Here is an 18,366-nt window from a genome sequence, read left to right as displayed (position 1 = left end):
CCACTGCAACAAAAAGAATAAAATACCTAGGAATAAACCTACCTAGGGAGACAAAAGACCTGTATGCAGAAAACTATAAGACACTGATGAAAGAAATTAAAGATGATACCAACAGATGGAGAGATATACCATGTTCTTGGATTGGAAGAATCAACATTGTGAAAATGAGTATACTACCCAAAGCAATCTACAGATTCAATGCAATCCCTATCAAATTACCAATGGCATTTTTTACGGAGCTAGAACAAATCATCTTAAAATTTGTATGGAGACACAAAAGACCCCGAATAGCCAAAGCAGTCTTGAGGCAAAAAAATGGAGCTGGAGGAATCAGACTCCCTGACTTCAGACTATACTACAAAGCTACAGTAATCAAGACAATATGGTACTGGCACAAAAACAGAAACATAGATCAATGGAACAAGATAGAAAGCCCAGAGATTAACCCACGCACCTATGGTCAACTAATTTATGACAAAGGAGGCAAAGATATGCAATGGAGAAAAGACAGTCTCTTCAATAAGTGGTGCTGGGAAAACTGGACAGCTACATGTAAAAGAATGAAATTAGAATACTCCCTAACACCATACACAAAAATAAACTCAAAATGGATTCAAGACCTAAATATAAGACTGGACACTAGAAAACTCTTAGAGGAAAACATAGGAAGAACACTCTTTGACATAAATCACAGCAAGATCTTTTTTGATCCACCTCCTAGAGTAATGGAAATAAAAACAAAAATAAACAAGTGGGACCTAATGAAACTTCAAAGCTTTTGCACAGCAAAGGAAACCATAAACAAGATGAAAAGACAACCCTCAGAATGGGAGAAAATAGTTGCAAACGAATAAATGGAAAAAGGATTAGTCTCCAAAATATATAAACAGCTCATTCAGCTCAATATTAAAGAAACAAACACCCCAATCCAAAAATGGGCAGAAGACCTAAATAGACATTTCTCCAAAGAAGACATACAGACGGCCACGAAGCACATGAAAAGATGCTCAACATCACTAATTATTAGAGAAATGCAAATCAAAACTACAATGAGGTATCACCTCACTCCTGTTAGAATGGGCATCATCAGAAAATCTACAAACAACAAATGCTGGAGAGGGTGTGGAGAAAAGGGAACCCTCTTGCACTGTTGGGGGGAATGTAAATTGATACAGCCACTATGGAGAACAATATGGAGGTTCCTTAAAAAACTAAAAATAGAATTACCATACGACCCAGCAATCCCACTACTGGGCATATATCCAGAGAAAACCGTAATTCAAAAAGACACATGCACACGAATGTTCATTGCAGCACTATTTACAATAGCCAGGTCATGGAAGCAACCAAAATGCCCATCAACAGACGAATGGATAAAGAAGTTGTGGTACATATATACAATGGAATATTACTCAGCCATAAAAAGGAACGAAATTGAGTCATTTGTTGAGAAGTGGATGGATCTAGAGACTGTCATACAGAGTGAAGTAAGTCAGAAAGAGAAAAACCAATATCGTATATTAACACATGTATGTGGAACCTAGAAAAATTGTACAGATGAGCCGGTTTGCAGGGCAGAAGTTGGGACACAGATGTAGAGAATGGAATATGGACACCAAGGGGGGAAAACTGCGGTGGGGTGGGGATGGTGGTGTGCTGAATTGGTCGATTGGGATTGACATGTATACACTGATGTGTATAAAATTGATGCCTAATAAGAACCTGCAGTATAAAACAAACAAACAAACAAAACAACTAATACTAAACTTTCATTGGGTTATTTGTATGGAAATATGTTAATATAAATGTTTCAGACATTACATGAAATTTCTAAAAATCTTATATTTGTATTTGTATTGAAATATGTATGGAAATATGTTAATATAAATGTTTCAGACATTACATGAAATTTCTAAAAATCTTATATTTGTATTTGTATGGAAATATGTTAATATAAATGTTTCAGACATTACATGTAATTTCTAAAAAGCTTATATGTTCTGGTATAATGTTATAAGTAATAATCCTAGTTATTACTTTAAAATGTATATCTCAGAAATAACTAATTTTCTTGTCAACTGCATTATTATGAACTTTCATCAAATCTTTAACTGTGGTCATTTTTAGGTCTTTTGTCATTTACAGACAGTTCTGGTTGTACTCTGATGCTTTTGCAAATATGTTCCTATAAAAGGGTTTCATCTTCAAGAAATTCATGGAAAAGACTCTGACAAGTACAGGTTTCTGGTAACTGACTGTACTGCTGAACTGAATGAATAAGCATTTTCAGAACTCTAATGAAAAACTGATGAACTCATAAAAGTGCTAACAAAAGATCAAGATGAAAAAAAAATTAATTACATAGGACTGAGTGAACTGATGAGGATGAGTATAATTTTTGTGACTTTCTGTCTGAATTAAAAAAAAAAAATCCCACAAGGACTCAGAGGCAAAGAATATACAAATCAATTTTCACTGCAAAGTAAAGGAGCTGTTACAGTGGAGGTTTACTGGACTAAATGTCAATATTATGACATAGTATGAGTGTGTTTCATGTTTGGTAATTGCAATCATTGTTGCTTTTGTTGTGGTCATCCATGGACAATGCTTGGTGTCAGTCTATTTATCTCTTGTAAAAATAAAATACAGTGTGTGTGTGTGAAAAAAAAAAAAAGGAAGTAAAACATCTCATTAATTTCTTATATATTGATTACATTTTGAAATAATGGCAACATATATATTAGTTTACATAAAATATATTATTAAATTAGTTTCACCCTTTTATTTTTAATGTAGATACCATATATTTAAAATTGTATATGTGACTAATATTTCCATTGAACAGTACTCAGACCAGACATGATAAAACTATGGCCCATGGGCTAACTACATGTTTTTGTAAAAATAAATAAATAAATAATTGGAAAACAACCATGCCCATTCAAAAAAAAAAAAGATTTCCAGAGGAGGAATAATTATAAGTGTCCCTACCTAAATGCCTTGGATAGCGATCTACCTCCCCTCTAGGTCTCATGAGCAGTGTGGTGATAAGAAATAACCCATTCTTTCTCCCAGTGAATTGCAGGTGCAGAGAATAATTTGTAGAATACAGTGGGAAGTCTAGAGCTAGGGCTGAGCAAAGTCAGATGCAAGTCTGATGGGTTTCCTGCTGCCCGACCTCTAACTACACTTCACTAGGAGATGGGGTTCAGTGGGGCTTTCCTTGACAGCCCAGTTATTCAATTACTTGCACATGGAAAACAATAGAGAGGTGAGTCTTTTGCCAAGTGAAAAAGTGGCAGTTAAAAGGCGGGTGTGAAAAAAAAAAAAAAGGCGGGTGTGCTCGCAGGTAGGCCAGCCTATAATTTGGGGTTGCTAATAAGGCTATTATAGGAGGTTCTCAAGCCATCTTGGAGACTAGAGATCATGGGACTAGATTATAGATTTATTCTAAGTAAACTGAAAAGCTCCAAGTACTGGAAGGGAGAAAGCCAATATTTACTTAGTGTCTGAGAGGAATCCTATTTTTAATCTATCCGCCAGAAAGAATTGAGGAACCAAAATCATGTGGTTTTTAACAGGGGAACCAGACCAAGACTGATCATTTTAACTGAATGGGTGAAGAATAAGAACAACGATAACATCATCATAGTAATAATCTTCACCATAGAGATTGGATAATCTTTTGAAGTTAAAAGGAAGGAAGGGAGGAAAAAAGACCTACGGGAGCAGAAGAGAGAGAGACAGACACACACACACACAAACACACACAGACACCCTAATACTTCAGAGGTGGTGGAGATGAGGAGAGAGTAGACCCCACGTAGCCAGGAGAGATGCTTGGAGCCAATATTACTCATTTATTATAAGCTCAAATCAGGTTATCTTAGTATGGTGGTGATTCATGATTTGTACGAAAGTTGTACCTTTTTAAAAAGATACATCATTTGATTCTCATGGTACTCCTATGATGTAAGTGTGTGAGGTAAGATATAAATGGATTTGACTTCTATGTCTTGTGTAGCCTCTTGCTTTTTTCCCCCACCTAATATCTTGGACAGTTTGTCACATCAGGACACAAAGATTTATCTCATTCATCGTAAACATTGTAGAGTATCCCACGGCGTGGGATATACTCTGAGTGATTTAGCCACTGCTGACAATACACACTCTTGCACATATTTTTTGGTGAAGCTGTAGTTAAATCAGCAGATTATGTTTCTCAACAGAGGACAGGCAAGTGGAAGACTCCACAGACAGCTGGCACCCTTGCTCCCAAGTGGAGATCCCGCAGAGCTGCTGTCGTGGTCAGACACTAGCAGGGTTGTGGCTCAGACTGCTGGGAGAAGCTGAAATGTCACCTGAGGACTCACCTGCTCCAGGTCCTCGGCTGACCTTTTGTTTTCTCCTGTGGGATCCTGATAGGGCAAGACAAAGAGCTCGGCAGCGGTGGGTAAGCCAGGGAGCACCGCCACCAAGATGTGCTGGCCCGGAACCCCGGTGGCCTGAGGGAGAGACACAGAGGTGCACGTGAGTCCTGCAGGAAAGCTGATGAGAAGGGGCCAAGTGTTCAGCAGAGAGTTGGGGCGGGGAAGAAGACACAAGGGTGTGGAGGTGGGCTGGGAAAGTAGGGTCCCGGGTGCACCAGTTGGGGAGGGATGTGAGAGACACCACTGGGTACAAGTCAGACTCTGAGGTCTGATCCCAGCTCCATCCCCACGAGACCTTAAACACTTTGCATCTCCTCAAATTAAAAAGTGGGAATAATAGCAGTACCTGCCTTGTATAAGTAAGTGGACCTTGCCAGTGAGAAGGCCGTCACTTACTGAGCTTTATCTTCTGCCCCTCATGCCTTAACACTTTCTAACCTAGCTTCCTTCTTCCTCGAAGCATTAGAGTTACTCTCCAAACTGACCAGGCACACCTCCGTCACCTAACCTAACCCCAGACCACAGCCCCCAGGTGTCTGCTGAGTTCTCCACAGTGTCAGACCCTGACGACCAGCCCGTTCCAGGAAGCACTCTCAGCCCTTCACTCTGCTGCACGGAATCTTCTATTAAAATCATAGATATCACTCACTCAAGAACATCCTCTTTCCTGAGCCCACTCTCTAGATGGTTCTAGAATCCATGGCTACAATCCTGGCTTCTCTCTCCAGCGGCCAAGTCAGAACGTCATTTGTTGTTTTATGAGAACTTCTCATATTCACCCTGGAAATCTTCATTCTGCACGTGGGTGACCAGAGCCACTCCTTTCCCAGATACCCTAGCTGGGAGCCTTATCTCATCTCCAGCACCACACTCTCTGTTCCATGTCCTATCTAGTCAGTCTATGAGATCTTGACAAGTCACCCTCCACACGAATGATCCTACTGGTTCCTTCCTGTTTAAATGCCTCCCCTGTTAATATCTCAATTCAGTCTTTACACCCTCTCCCCTCAAGTTTTACAACAGCCTTCCCATCTCCAGCAGACAGGCTACTTCCAGATTTATCTTCCTACAGTCCAACGCAGATTGTGTTTCCATGTCCAAATTCATGCACAAATTCCCACTGCCAACTGGGTTAACTATATATTCAAAGCCTTCTGCAATATGGTCCCACTTTCCTTCCTAAACTAATTACCCACAACTCATAATGTCATCTTACACTTAGCCAAATAGACTCATGTACAATTTCTCAGTACTCCAGCCTTTTCTTGCAAATGTTTTTGTGCAAGCCATCTCCCCCAGAATGTCTTTTCTATACATTTGCTGCTAGGACATTATTTATCCTTCATGAGCCCTCATAAAGTTCACTTATTTCAGAGTATTTTTCATGATTTCCCAATTAGATGATTGTTGGTTTCTGAAATCTACATTTAGATTTTTTTCGAAGTAGCAGGAAATTCCATTTATTGGGTCCTTACCATGTGTCTGGCATTGTGCTAAGCAACTTCTTTTTTTTTTTTTTTTTTTATTTAATTTATTTTTGGCTGGGTTGGGTCTTCGTTTCTGTGCGAGGGCTTTCTCTAGTTGCGGCAAGCGGGGGCCGCCCACTCTTCATCGCGGTGCGCGGGCCTCTCACTATCGCGGCCTCTCGTTGCAGAGCACAGGCTCCAGACGCGCAGGCTCAGCAGTTGTGGCTCACGGGCCCAGTTGCTCCGCGGCACGTGGGATCCTCCCAGACCAGGGCTCGAACCCGTGTCCCCTGCATTGGCAGGCAGACTCTCAACCACTGCGCCACCAGGGAAGCCCTAAGCAACTCCTTAATATAATGTAATGCGACCCCCCACAGCGACTCTTTGGAGCAAGTGTTATTATGCCTCTCTGTGCAGGTGAAGATAGATCACGGGTTGGGAGTCTTCAGGAAGCTGGCTCTGAGTTTAGTGCGTAGGGTGTTTGTTAGGGGACATTCTTGGAATCAACATCTACAGGAGCGAAGGCCAGGAAGCAGGAATGGGCAGAGGGAGAAGCTGAGCTGTGATAAAGGCCAACAACAGCCTCAGAAGATCCTGTAAGGAATGAGAATGGCCCTTCAGATTTGTCTGAGGTTGAGCTGAGTGGCCAGGCCTTTATACAACCGCGTCATTGGACGTGAGCCACTCCGAAAGGGACATGACATGGGGAAGGCCGCTGAAGCCTCTGCCCACAGCTCTCCCAGTAGCTAAGATAACAGTCTTTCCCTGAATGGGGATCTGGGCGGGGCATCCCTATTTCTGCTACAGGACAGACAGCAGATGGAGGAAAGTTCAACACTGGCTCAGGGTCATCTAGGTAGTGAGTGGTGACACTTAGTTTGGAACCTTGGTCGGAGCATAATGCCTCTGTCCTGAACCAGCGCTCTCCTGCCTTCTTTCTCCTGACACTTATCACAAAGCAGCTCCTATCCCAGCTGATATCATACTGTTTTACGGCCATCTTAGATTTTAAACTCAAAGCTTATGTCTAAACCATCCTCCTCGTCATCAACAAAACTGTTTACTGAATGACATTCAATTAAAGATTCCATTGCAAAATGTTAATAGAAAAATCCCAATCGATGAGGAAAAGGCAGTTGATTTTATATCAAATTGTGTTACAGAATGAATAGGAAGAAAACTATAAATAAGTTGACTGCCGGCTGTACCTCTTATAGAGCTTATTAGGGGACACTTGGCAGTAGGGTACTTCAGAACTTAAAGAAGTGGCCAAGTGTAATTACTGATCTCAAAGACAGGGTGGGGCGCTAGAAACCAGGGCTGGCTCAGCTGCCTCTTAGGATTGGGTAACCAAGGAGTCTTTAAAGCTCCCTCCACCCCATCACCCCTTATCCTGAGGGATGTTGAGCCAACCTGTTTGTTCTGCATTTAGCTGATTATGTTATGCAGTGGCCTAGAAATATTAATGAGCAGTCATTTCTAGCCTACTGGACAGCTGGTGGAAAGGTGGAGCCTCAGGGCATCTGATCCCTAGACAATTAATGGGAAGAGAAATCAGCCTGGAAAACACCACTGCTGAGCTAATGCCTGGTTGATAAATCACCTGGGGGTGTTGGATACCTGCCTAGGAGATCTACAGGGACATGGATCTCTAGAATGCCGTAGACTGAAGGAGGTGAGCTGTGGGTTCATTGAAGGGTATAAGTCATCTCTCTTGGACAGCAGAGGAGAGAAACCAGTTGTCACACCAGGGACAAACAGCTCCAAGGGCAAAAGGGCCTGTTCCAGTTGGGCCTGTGGTCTGGTAGCTGCACCCCCTGGTGGCCATAATGTTTAGCCACCGATAACGTCCTGGATGCTGAGAGTCATTAAGGAAGATAAAGGTGAGATGGCATTTACCCAGAGGCACAGAAGATAACTCTTCTCCACCCCACTATTCCAGTTATTCCTGTCTCTCTACGTAACAAGGCAAAGGATAGCAGCAGAGTGGAGTGGTAATCAACATTCAAACCTTGATGGTCTGACTCCAGAGCCTGATTTTAAACTGTACAGCACTGGGCGAGTTATGTGCCTCTAAATTCAGTTTTCTCACGTGTAAAGTGGGAATAATTATTCTATCTACATCATAAGCTAGGGGTTTTGTGATTAAATGTGTTAAAAAATGCAAAACACTGAGAAGAGTTTCTGGAATATTGTAAGTGCTAAATAAATATCAACAAAGATAATGGTATGAATACGGGGAAGGCCAGCTCTTTGCCAAAAGGCTGGATGCGAGATCTGTTTTCTGAGCAGGGGTTACCTGAATGCCTTTGTCTCTCCTTATCCCTTTGGGCCATGAGACACCATGTGTCGGGTGCAGGAAAGAATGTATAACTAATCCTAAATTGACTTTTCTTTCACGCTAGGAATAGACTTTAGGGAAAAGTCATCTCTGATTTTCTGGGTTTGTGCAATAAATCCAAGCAGCTCCATGAGCAGATATCCCATTCCTCTGACTGTTCATGCAAGTGGAGTATGCAGGGGGAAATGTGCCTAGAAGAGGGTGTCTTGTCAAATTGTAGGTGACCTTCGCTCAGAGAGGGAGGAAACAGACCACCTTGTTACTCTCCCAGGAACTGGACGGGGCTGTGCTTCATATGTGAAAACCCAGACATGGGATTCAGATCCTTCACTTCAGTTTTGTAGCTCTGTCACTTATTAGCTGTGAGGCTTTAGACAAGTTATTTAACTTCTCTGAACCTCAACTGCCTAATCTGCAAATGAAGACAATAATACTTCCTCTTTTTTTAAGCATCTTTTAGGTTCCCCCCCCCACCTCATTTTTTTTTTTTTTTTTTGGCTGTCCTGCATGGCTTGCAGGAATCTCAGTTCCCCGACCAGGGAATGAACCTGGGTCATGTAAGTGAAAGCACTGAATCCTAACCATTAGACCACCAGGGAACTCCCAATAATACTTTCCTCTTGGGGCTGTCATGGGAGAGAAATGCCATTAAAAGAATTGGGAGGGGCTTCCCTGGTGGCGCAGTGGTTGAGAATCTGCCTGCCAATGCAGGGGACATGGGTTCGAGCCCTGGTCTGGGAAGATCCCACATGCCGCGGAGCAACTGGGCCCGTGAGCCACAACTACTGAGCCTGCGCGTCTGGAGCCTGTGCTCCGCAACAAGAGAGGCCGCGACAGTGAGAGGCCCGCGCACCGCGATGAAGAGTGGCCCCCGCCTGCCACAACTAGAGAAAGCCCTCGCACAGAAACGAAGACCCACCACAGCCATAAATAAATAAATAAATAAATAAATAAATAAATAAATAATTTTAAAATAAAGAATTGGGACATAGTAAGATGACCACCCTCCTGGGCTGAGCGCTCACTGTGCTGTTGGCGCCGGCCATTCATGAAGCTGGAACCCAGGCTGCTCTTACTAACTGTATTCACGCTGTGCCAGTCTGATGCACAGGAGCTGATTTTTACATGCACCAATGGCTAATCGTGAACTCTGCCACGTGACTGTCACATATTTCCAGGGTCGTCTTCTCTAAGCAGAACAAGCGTTTCACGAGGGGTAAGGACCCGCTGATTACTCTATTTCATTTCCCCCCATAGCACCTGTGACGTGTCTGCACGTATGGGGCTCAGCTTTGCAGGTATCAGACAGATGATACCACTTCCCCTGGCCTCCGGCTCTTTCCTGCCATTTCTTTGAGCAAGGGTCCCCTCTCCATGAAGCTCGGTAAAGACAGAGAGGAAAAGGGTCTGGGCTAGAGGAGTTGTTTGCACTCACCGCCACCAGGGACTTTTTGATGACTCGGCTGATGTCTCTCCTCCACTCAGGGATGTCCGGGTTGTAGTCGTCCAGGTTTGGAGAAAAGGACAGGCGAAGAGATCGGAATTCCTCTGGAAATACAACAGTAGGGGGATTACTATAAGTCAGATAGGTCTCTCAAGAAGTCTGTTGTACTTTATATTTTATGCAAAGTCCTAATGGAGGGTCCTTTTCCTTCATACTCACCAGAGAGATCTTACTACAAGGCAAGTTCAATATCCCATCCCTCTTACCTCTCAGCTCCTTTTCCAGACCAGAGCCCTAGTCTGTGGCCCATGCTTAGCTCCACAGCCTTGTGCATTGTTCCCAGTTTTAGCCCCTGCACTCCTGGACACTAGTTGTGCACACCTGAAGTGCCCTGACAGCATCGCAGGTTTATGCTCCTGGGCCTTTTTGCACACACTGCCCCTTGCCCAGAATGCCCCATCCTTCTCACCTTCTCTGCACACAACATTCAAGCTCTAGTTCAAGCATTTACTGACTGAATAATCTCCCCCACCACGTTTTGATTTTCTTTCTTATGGTACAACTGTGTTGGGCACATACCTTCATTATCATTACATCATAATAATTATTACATGATTATATAATTATAGTCATCATCATAGTCATTCTATTGCTAAATTCTGTTTGCATGGAAGTTTCATTTAAAGGAGTTTTCAGGTCTTTAATTCAAGGGTTTTGTTAGTTGGCACAGTAGCCCCTGAGTTAACCTTGGGCCTCCAGGAAGTAGATGGAATTATAAAAGCAAGGATTTTGTGCAGAAATAAAAGAATTCTCTTGTATATAAGAGAATATGGGGAGGAAGTCAGAGGAGCTTGAAGCACCGCCAGACCGTGATGCATATATGATACTTAGTGCAAGAGAGGGAGGAAAGTTCAGCGAGACTGATGGGAAGTCCACGAGCCAAAGTCAGCCAGAGGAGCCCCACGTCCCAGGAATGGGTTCGCCCTAGCATTACTACCGCACTCAGTCACTGGCTGGTTGGTCATGGCCTTGGCCCTAGTACGACGATGAGTTTCAGAGCACAGCCCTGGGGGGTCTTAGCACATGGTATACTCAGATCACATCACTCCCCTGAAATCTGCTGGAGGCTCCACGTTGCATTTTGAATAAGATTCAGATTCATATCATGGCCTTCATAGTCTCACACAATCCAGTGCCGACTTTCCCTCCTGTCTTATGTCCCTCAGGCTGCCCTGCACTCCACGACCCCGTCCTTCCCCGTGTTCCTCAATATGCCGTGTTCCTTCCCACGTTAGCACACCTCCAAGTCCCAGATGACAGCCTTCTCGGCTCCTTTTCAGCCTTCAGTCTCTCCTGGGAGAAACCCTTCCCACCAGCAACCTCAGGTATCCTCCCTTTCACCAACTCTAACACTTTTCACCATATGACCCTATTTGTCTTCTTTATTCTTCCTGCTTTTTAAATTATTTTGTTTTGGGGGGTAAGCGGGGGAGGGACAAATTGGGAGATTGGGATTGACCTACACAAACTACTCTATATAAAATAGATAACTAATAAGGACCTCCTGTATGGCACAGGGAACTTTACTCAATGTTCTGTAATGACCTATGTGGGAAAAGAATCTAAAAAAGAGTGGAGATTATATATATATATATATATATATATATATATAAATAAAACTGAATCACTTTGCTATATACCTGAAACAAACACAACACTGTAAATCAACTATACTCCAATAAAAATATAAATAAATAAATAAATATATAATTCGGGTTTTTTTTACTGTCTGTCTCCCACAGAAGAATATTAGTTCAATGCGGACAGGGGCACTGTGTTCCTGGCCCTTTGGGACAGTGCCCAGTTCATGTTAGATCTTCAATGACTAGGAGTCATTTAATTAATACATGTTTGTTGAATAAATAAATGCATAAATATCAGTGGAGGTTCTCTGTAATTTATGCATTTTATTATTCAACAAACATTTCTTTCTTGTTTTAAGCATGTTCTGGTGTTTCAGGAGGGGTTTAGCAACATCGGCAATGCCGATGACACGTTCAGGAAACACAAAAACCCACTCGTGCGTTTCCTAACACTGCTAAAGATTTATCAGGCGCAGGCACTGAAGACTCTTACGTGATCAGGCCTGTACTTATGGCAGTCAGCTTACTCCAAAGATGTATTTTTCAAAGTTTGACTATTTTATGAGTCACTGGTCACCTAGGTGAATATCCCCGTTTCAGTTCTGATGGAGAAGAATGAAATGCATACTAAGTAGTAGTACGGTAAATGGCAGCACCAAGGAATCACCCACTGAGTCCTAACTTTTCACTTTGAAGATGTCTGTGTATGTCATTTTCACTTTCCCCAAACCTCTTAACCAAACTGTGGAGACTTCATCTCAAAAGAAGATGTTTATCTTAATAAAAAGACACAAATGAGGGCTTCCCTGGTGGCGCAGTGGTTGAGAATCTGCCTGCTAATGCAGGGGACACGGGTTCGAGCCCTGGTCTGGGAAGATCCCACATGCCACGGAGCAGCTGGGCCCGTGAGCCACAACTACTGAGCCTGCGCGTCTGGAGCCTGTGCCCCGCGACGGGAGGGGCCGCGATAGTGAAAGGCCCGCGCACCGCGATGAAGAGTGGCCCCCGCTCGCCGCAACTAGAGAAAGCCCTCGCACGAACCGAAGACCCAACACAGCCAAAAATAAAGAAATAAATAAATAAAGTAGCTATTAAAAAAAAAAAAAAAAAAAAAAGATTTAAAAAAAAAAAAAAAAAAAAGACACAAATGAGAAGAATGGTGCGGCTCCCTTTGTAATTACTAAACAGCAGCGCAGAGCAACGTTATCCCCAAGTTTATTCAACAAATAGGGGATGCGTGTGGGAGGACTGAAAAGGGTAAACACCAGCAATGTATGTATTTTTTGCAGCTGCTGAGAGATGAATTCTATACATTTACATTTTCTTTTTTGTATTTAAAGGCAAACCTGAGCCCTGAAGCAAATTAAGGAAAACCATGCAAACTAAATTTTCTTGCCTCCAGTCTCTTGTGTGGCTTTGGGCAGACAATCTTTCCTCTGCCAACTTCTCAAATATGATACCTCCTTCAGTCTGACCATAATGGTCTTAAATTTCCCCTCAGCTTAATTAAACTTTAGACAGGTTTCTTCTGGACTTCAGGCTCTGACCTCCCTTTTCTTAGAGCATCTACTTTAGAAACTTGCGACTGTAAATTCTTTCTCTGCACCTTTGAGATGTAAATCTTCTGCAATCCAGGAATGCCTTTCTCAAGGATCTGGGAGCCATCTCTGAAATGGACATACAGATTGCCAACAAACACATGAAAAGATGCTCAACATCACTAATTATCAGAGAAATGCAAATCAAAACCACAATGAGGTATCACCTCACACTGGTGAGAATGACCATCATCAAAAAATATACAAACAATAAACGCTGCAGAGGGTGTGGAGAAAAGGGAACCCTCCTGCACTGTTGGTGGGAATGTAAATTAATTCAGCCACTATGGAGAACAGTACAGAGGCTCCTTAAAAAACTAAAAATAGAACTACCATATGACACAGCAATCCCACTACTAGGCATATACCCTGAGAAAACCATAATTCAAAAGGAGTCATGTACCACAATGTTCATTGCAGCACTATTTACAATCGCCAGGACGTGGAAGCAACCTAAATGTCCATCGACAGATGAACAGACAAAGAAGATGTGGCACATATATATACAATGGAATATTACTCAGCCATAAAAAGGAACGAAATTGAGTTATTTGTAATGAGGTGGATGGACCTAGAGTCTGTCATACAGAGTGAAGAGTCAGAAAGAGAAAAACAAATACCGGATGCTAACACACATATATGGAATCTAAAAATACGGTACTAATAAACCTTTATTCCTGCAGGGCAGGAATAAAGATGCAGACGTAGAGAATGGACTTGAGGACACAGGGTGGGAAGGGGAAGCTGGGACAAAGTGAGAGAGTACCATTGACATCTATACACACTACCAAATATAAAATGGATGGCTAGTGGGAAGCTGCTGCATAGCACAGGGAGATCAGCTCGGTGCTTTGTGACCACCTAGAGGGGTGGGATAGGGAGGGTGGGAGGGAGACACAAGAGGGAGGGGATATGGGGATCTATGTATACATATAGCTGATTCACTCTGTTGTACTACAGAAACTAACACAACATTGTAAACCAATTATACTCCAATAAAGATATATATATATATATATATAAAAAGGAAAGATAGCACCTCTGCCTCTGGGAGGGTAGGAGCCTAAGTTCCCTAAGCACCAATTAGCAAACACCTGCGGCCTAACCACACTGATAATCCCCTCCCCCCAGAGTCCTCCAGTACTTTCCACTAGCTTATCCCAGAGTTTAAAACTATTCCTGCCATTTGTTTCTGTTGAATTCAATCTTGCCTGTTTAATACCCTGTGATGCAATTTTCCTTTAATAGGTCATGCCTGTCCTTAGAATTTTCTAGTTATATATATGAAACTCTGGACAACCCACCTGACTGAAGATGAATTAAGGATGTTGGATGGCTCAGGAATTTGGTTAGAGGAGGGAGACACCACTCGCCCTGCTCAAACGTTTAGTTAAGAGATGCTTTTTAATGAAGAGAACCCATATGATGGAGAATGACCCACTCTGGGATGATGCCTTTAGAAGGATTTTAGGAAGAGGAAGAACTAAGCATAGCAAGGGATAGAAGGTTTCCATGAAACTAGATTCAGAATTATCAGATTATTCAGATTATACTTATCTCCATATTTTCTCACTTGTAAAACAGGGATAATCATAGCATATTTCTCATAAGTCTGTTCAGAGGATTCAATAAAACAGATATATATATCAAATGCTTAGAACAGATGCTGGTAAAGGATCCATCAACATTAATTTCTATCACTACCATCATCATCATTATTATTATCATTAGATCTGTTACTGAATAGCAGAATGACTTTAAGCCAGTAGTCTCCCATTTTGGGGCCACAATTTCCTAACTGTGAAATAATGGATTGGACTAGGTAAGTCCAAAGACCTTCTAGATTTAAAGTTCTGTCTGTGGTGCTAATCAGGAGATAGCTGTTGGACTAATGGGTTAGTGCCCATTAGTGACACTGGTGAAATCCAGGAGGGAGAGAGGAAAGAGAGCATCAGATGGAAAAGACATGAGAGCCAATCATGTAGGGTAATTTCAGAGCATGGGCCCTGGGTCTAGAAGGGGTGTGCTGGAAGCTCAGCTCCACCACTTACTAGCTGGGGCAAGTTATTTACCTCTCTGAAAAAAATGAGAGTAATAATATTGGCTACCCTGCACTACGATTGTTATGAGAATTAAATGCATTCCCAGAGCATAGAAAGGAGATGGAGAGGAAAGAGAAACAAAAGCTCTCCTCCATTAGGGCCACCTGGCTAAGAGGTCGCCTCACTGATGGGACCTTGTAGGAAAACCACAGCCCTGGTTTACTTTCACTTACTGTTGGGGCTTATCAAGTCTCTTCAGGAAGGGGAGAGGGAGGAAACATTATGTAATGTAACAGGCAGCCATGCAAGAGGAAGAGTGTCCTCAGACATATTCAAAGTTGCTTACAAATTACTTTCTGAATTTGAAGGTCAAGTTGGCAAGATGAGAAATGAAAAACAGAACCTGCATCAGAATCAATTAATTCTGGAACTGGAGCAATTGATATTGTTTGGACCACGAGCTAGTGTGTCTCTGTCTCTGTCTCTCCATCCCTCTCAATCTCTGTCTCACCTTCCCTCCCTCCCTCCCTCCCTTCGTTGATCCTCTCTCTTGCCCTCTCTCTGCACAGCATTTATTTCCCTATCTATCCCCTTTTAAATTCTTGCTTTTTAAATTTTAATTTTCCGGGATGCATTAGTACCGCTTTCATACTAACAATAAAAGTTCATATTTTTACCATCTACTAAAGCACTTAGTGCAGATCCATCTGACTATCTTTCTATGCAGAAAAAAATTACCAAAATGAGATCAATTTGTATGAACTGTTTTCCATCAAGGATTCCACCTTTCCATTTCAGTAAATTTTCATTCCATGTAACACGCTGACCACATTCAATTTCCCCAATTGATTACCAGATTGTTCTGTACAGCTGTTTGTTCAAACTAATATCTAGTCTACGATGATGCACCACATGTGCTTGTTATGACCCTTCCATCACTTTTAAACTAGCAGAGTGTTTTTTAAATGATACATACTTGCAGAAGAGATTTTCAGAGCATTTAGACATTGGCAGATTCTTCTTAATGATCAAGACTCTTGAAGTTGAACTTTAAAAAAAAAAGCCTCAATATTAACCACTTTCTTTTATAATAGGTTTTAGCTCTTTGAATACCACCAAAATACCAAATGGAATGAATCAGCCTTACACATAATGAAACTCACTCTTCTCTACCTAAGGTAGGTGGGTGTACTGTTGTTCTATGGGCACCAAAGCCAGTTTGAAAGAAAAAAGTAATAAACCCTCTTGGGGTTTTGTGACCACTATGTTGCTGGTGAACCATATCTCCCCCAGAGGAGGAGATGAGACTTGACTCAGCTCTTTCTCAACCACTACCCTCTGTTCCCTGGGAAGATTCATAAGCCAGGATGGCTTCCGGCACCAAGGTACCAAACCACCTCATCTGAGGGATGGATGAGGGCAGTGATGGATCAGCGGACGGACCACTCACCGTATACTGCGATGGTCTTCGTGTCCTGCAGGATAGCATTCCCAGCTGAGACTTGCACTGTGATGGTGTTCATCCCTTCGGAAGTAAACTTGAATGATATGCTTCCCTCCAAGGTGATCAGGGGCTAAAACAAATGAGGCCGCAGAGTGAAGGGAAAGCTGTTCAGTTACAGATGAGATAGGCACCAGCTCTGAGCCACTGACAAGCTCCTTAGATCAGCGGAAGCTCTTTCTGGGGCATCCCCATGTGACTGACTCCACCTATGCCTCCCCGTCACCTCAAGTTCAGGCCAGAAAGGGACTATTAGAGACATGATCCCAAGAAACTCTACTCATTCCTTGTGAATTTGACACCTCCTTTCTGCTATCATCCTGATTCAGGGCTGGGGAGATCCATAGGTCTTGCTTGCTGGTGGGATGTTGATAACCTACTTGTATCAAGCAGATCCCTTAATCTGAGGCAATATTAAAGAGGGGGTTCATATTAATCCAGATTTAAGCAGTAGTCGCTGAAAGTCTATAAGGTGCCAATGCTCCTCTCCAGGGTGTACTATTTATATAAAATTACAGTGGAACACAGCAACTATGGACACCAAACTACACTAGTTAGACAGGTGTGGCCTTGTGTGGCTCGGCTTCCTCTGAGAAGTCCTATCAGCAGTTTCCTGGAAGGAGCTGCTATGGAAACATGTACTAATTGGACAGTGGTTTGAGGACTCAAAAAAGAAAAAGAAAGACTTGGAGCAGTGCCTGTAATGCAGTTGGATACCGGGGTCCTAGAGGAAAAAGATTATTAGCCTACTGACCACCCTCGACCAACTCCCCACAAACATTTCATTCCTGTCTTTCCTTAATTAATTTACAAATCAAAATTCATTTAACTCCCTGTGTAGTAGAAGGTAGACTAAAGCCCAGCATAAGAATTCTACTTGAGTCCAGGCTCTATGTCCAATGCAACCCAACTCCAGCCAGTTTCAGAACCCAGGCCAGGGGGAAAAAACATGCTCAAAGTCTGAAAGTTCTTAACACGCAAGCTATGGATGGAGGATTGGAATGAACTTACCCACCACCTCCAGAGGCAGTGAAAAAGCAGTGACTCAAGGGGCCATGCATATGGTTGAAAGAAGTTGGAAACTTTCGTCTGAAGAAAGGAAAGCCCTTAGAAATCTGAGCCATGTGGCTGACAGGGTCTTGGTGCTCTGGCCAGGTGTCAGGCCTGAGCCTCTGAGGTGGGAGAGCCGAGTTCAGGACACTGGACCACCAGAGACCTCCTGGCTCCATGTAACATCAATCGGCGAGAGCTCTCACAGAGATCTCCGTCTCACTGCTAAGACACAGCTCCACTCAATGACCAGCAAGCTCCAGTGCTGGACACCCCGTGCTAAACAACTAGCAAGACAGGAACACAACCCCATCCATTAGCAGAGAGGCTGTCTAAAATCATACTAAGTTCACAGACACCCCAAAACACACCACCAGATGCGGTCCTGCCCACCAGAAAGACAAGATCCAGCCTCATCCACCAAAACACAGGCACCAGTCCCCTCCACCAGGAAGCCTACACAACTCACTGAACCAACCTTAGCCACTGGGGGCAGACACCAAAAACAACGGGAACTAAGAACCTGCAGCCTGCAAAAAGGAGACCCCAAACACAGTAAGTTAAGCAAAATGAATAAACAGAGAAACACACAGCAGATGAAGGAGCAAGGTAAAAACCCACCAGAACAAACAAATGAAGAGGAAATAGGCAGTCTACCTGAAAAAGAAGTCAGAGTAATGATAGTAAACATGATCCAAAAACTTGGAAAAGAATGGAGAAAATACAAGAAACGTTTAACAAGGGCCTAGAAGAACTAAAGAGCAAACAAACAATGATGAACAACACAATAAATGAAATTAAAAATGGTCTAGAATTAATAAATAGCAGAAAAACTGAGGCAGAAGAATGGA

General features: G+C 42.7%; 1 protein-coding gene across 6 annotated transcripts in view; it reads right to left on the bottom strand.

The window, feature by feature from the left end:
• The window catches only part of SORCS1 (sortilin related VPS10 domain containing receptor 1), a 576,899-nt gene that overhangs the window by 33,328 nt on the left and 525,205 nt on the right, over positions 1 to 18,366 (bottom strand). For all 6 annotated transcript variants that reach the window (XM_057531522.1, XM_057531517.1, XM_057531518.1 and 3 more), the window contains exons 21-23: positions 16,415 to 16,538; positions 9,673 to 9,785; positions 4,374 to 4,505 (exon numbers count right to left, since the gene is read on the bottom strand). In XM_057531522.1, the coding sequence (XP_057387505.1) occupies positions 4,374 to 4,505; positions 9,673 to 9,785; positions 16,415 to 16,538 (369 nt within the window). The remainder of the gene's footprint in view (positions 1 to 4,373; positions 4,506 to 9,672; positions 9,786 to 16,414; positions 16,539 to 18,366) is intronic.

This window comes from Balaenoptera acutorostrata, chromosome 16 (assembly GCF_949987535.1).
Source record: "Balaenoptera acutorostrata chromosome 16, mBalAcu1.1, whole genome shotgun sequence".
In the NCBI taxonomy this organism is placed as follows: domain Eukaryota; kingdom Metazoa; phylum Chordata; class Mammalia; order Artiodactyla; family Balaenopteridae; genus Balaenoptera; species Balaenoptera acutorostrata.
The sequence above is the reverse complement of the archived record's forward strand: the minus strand, read 5'-3'. Positions and strand labels throughout refer to the sequence as shown.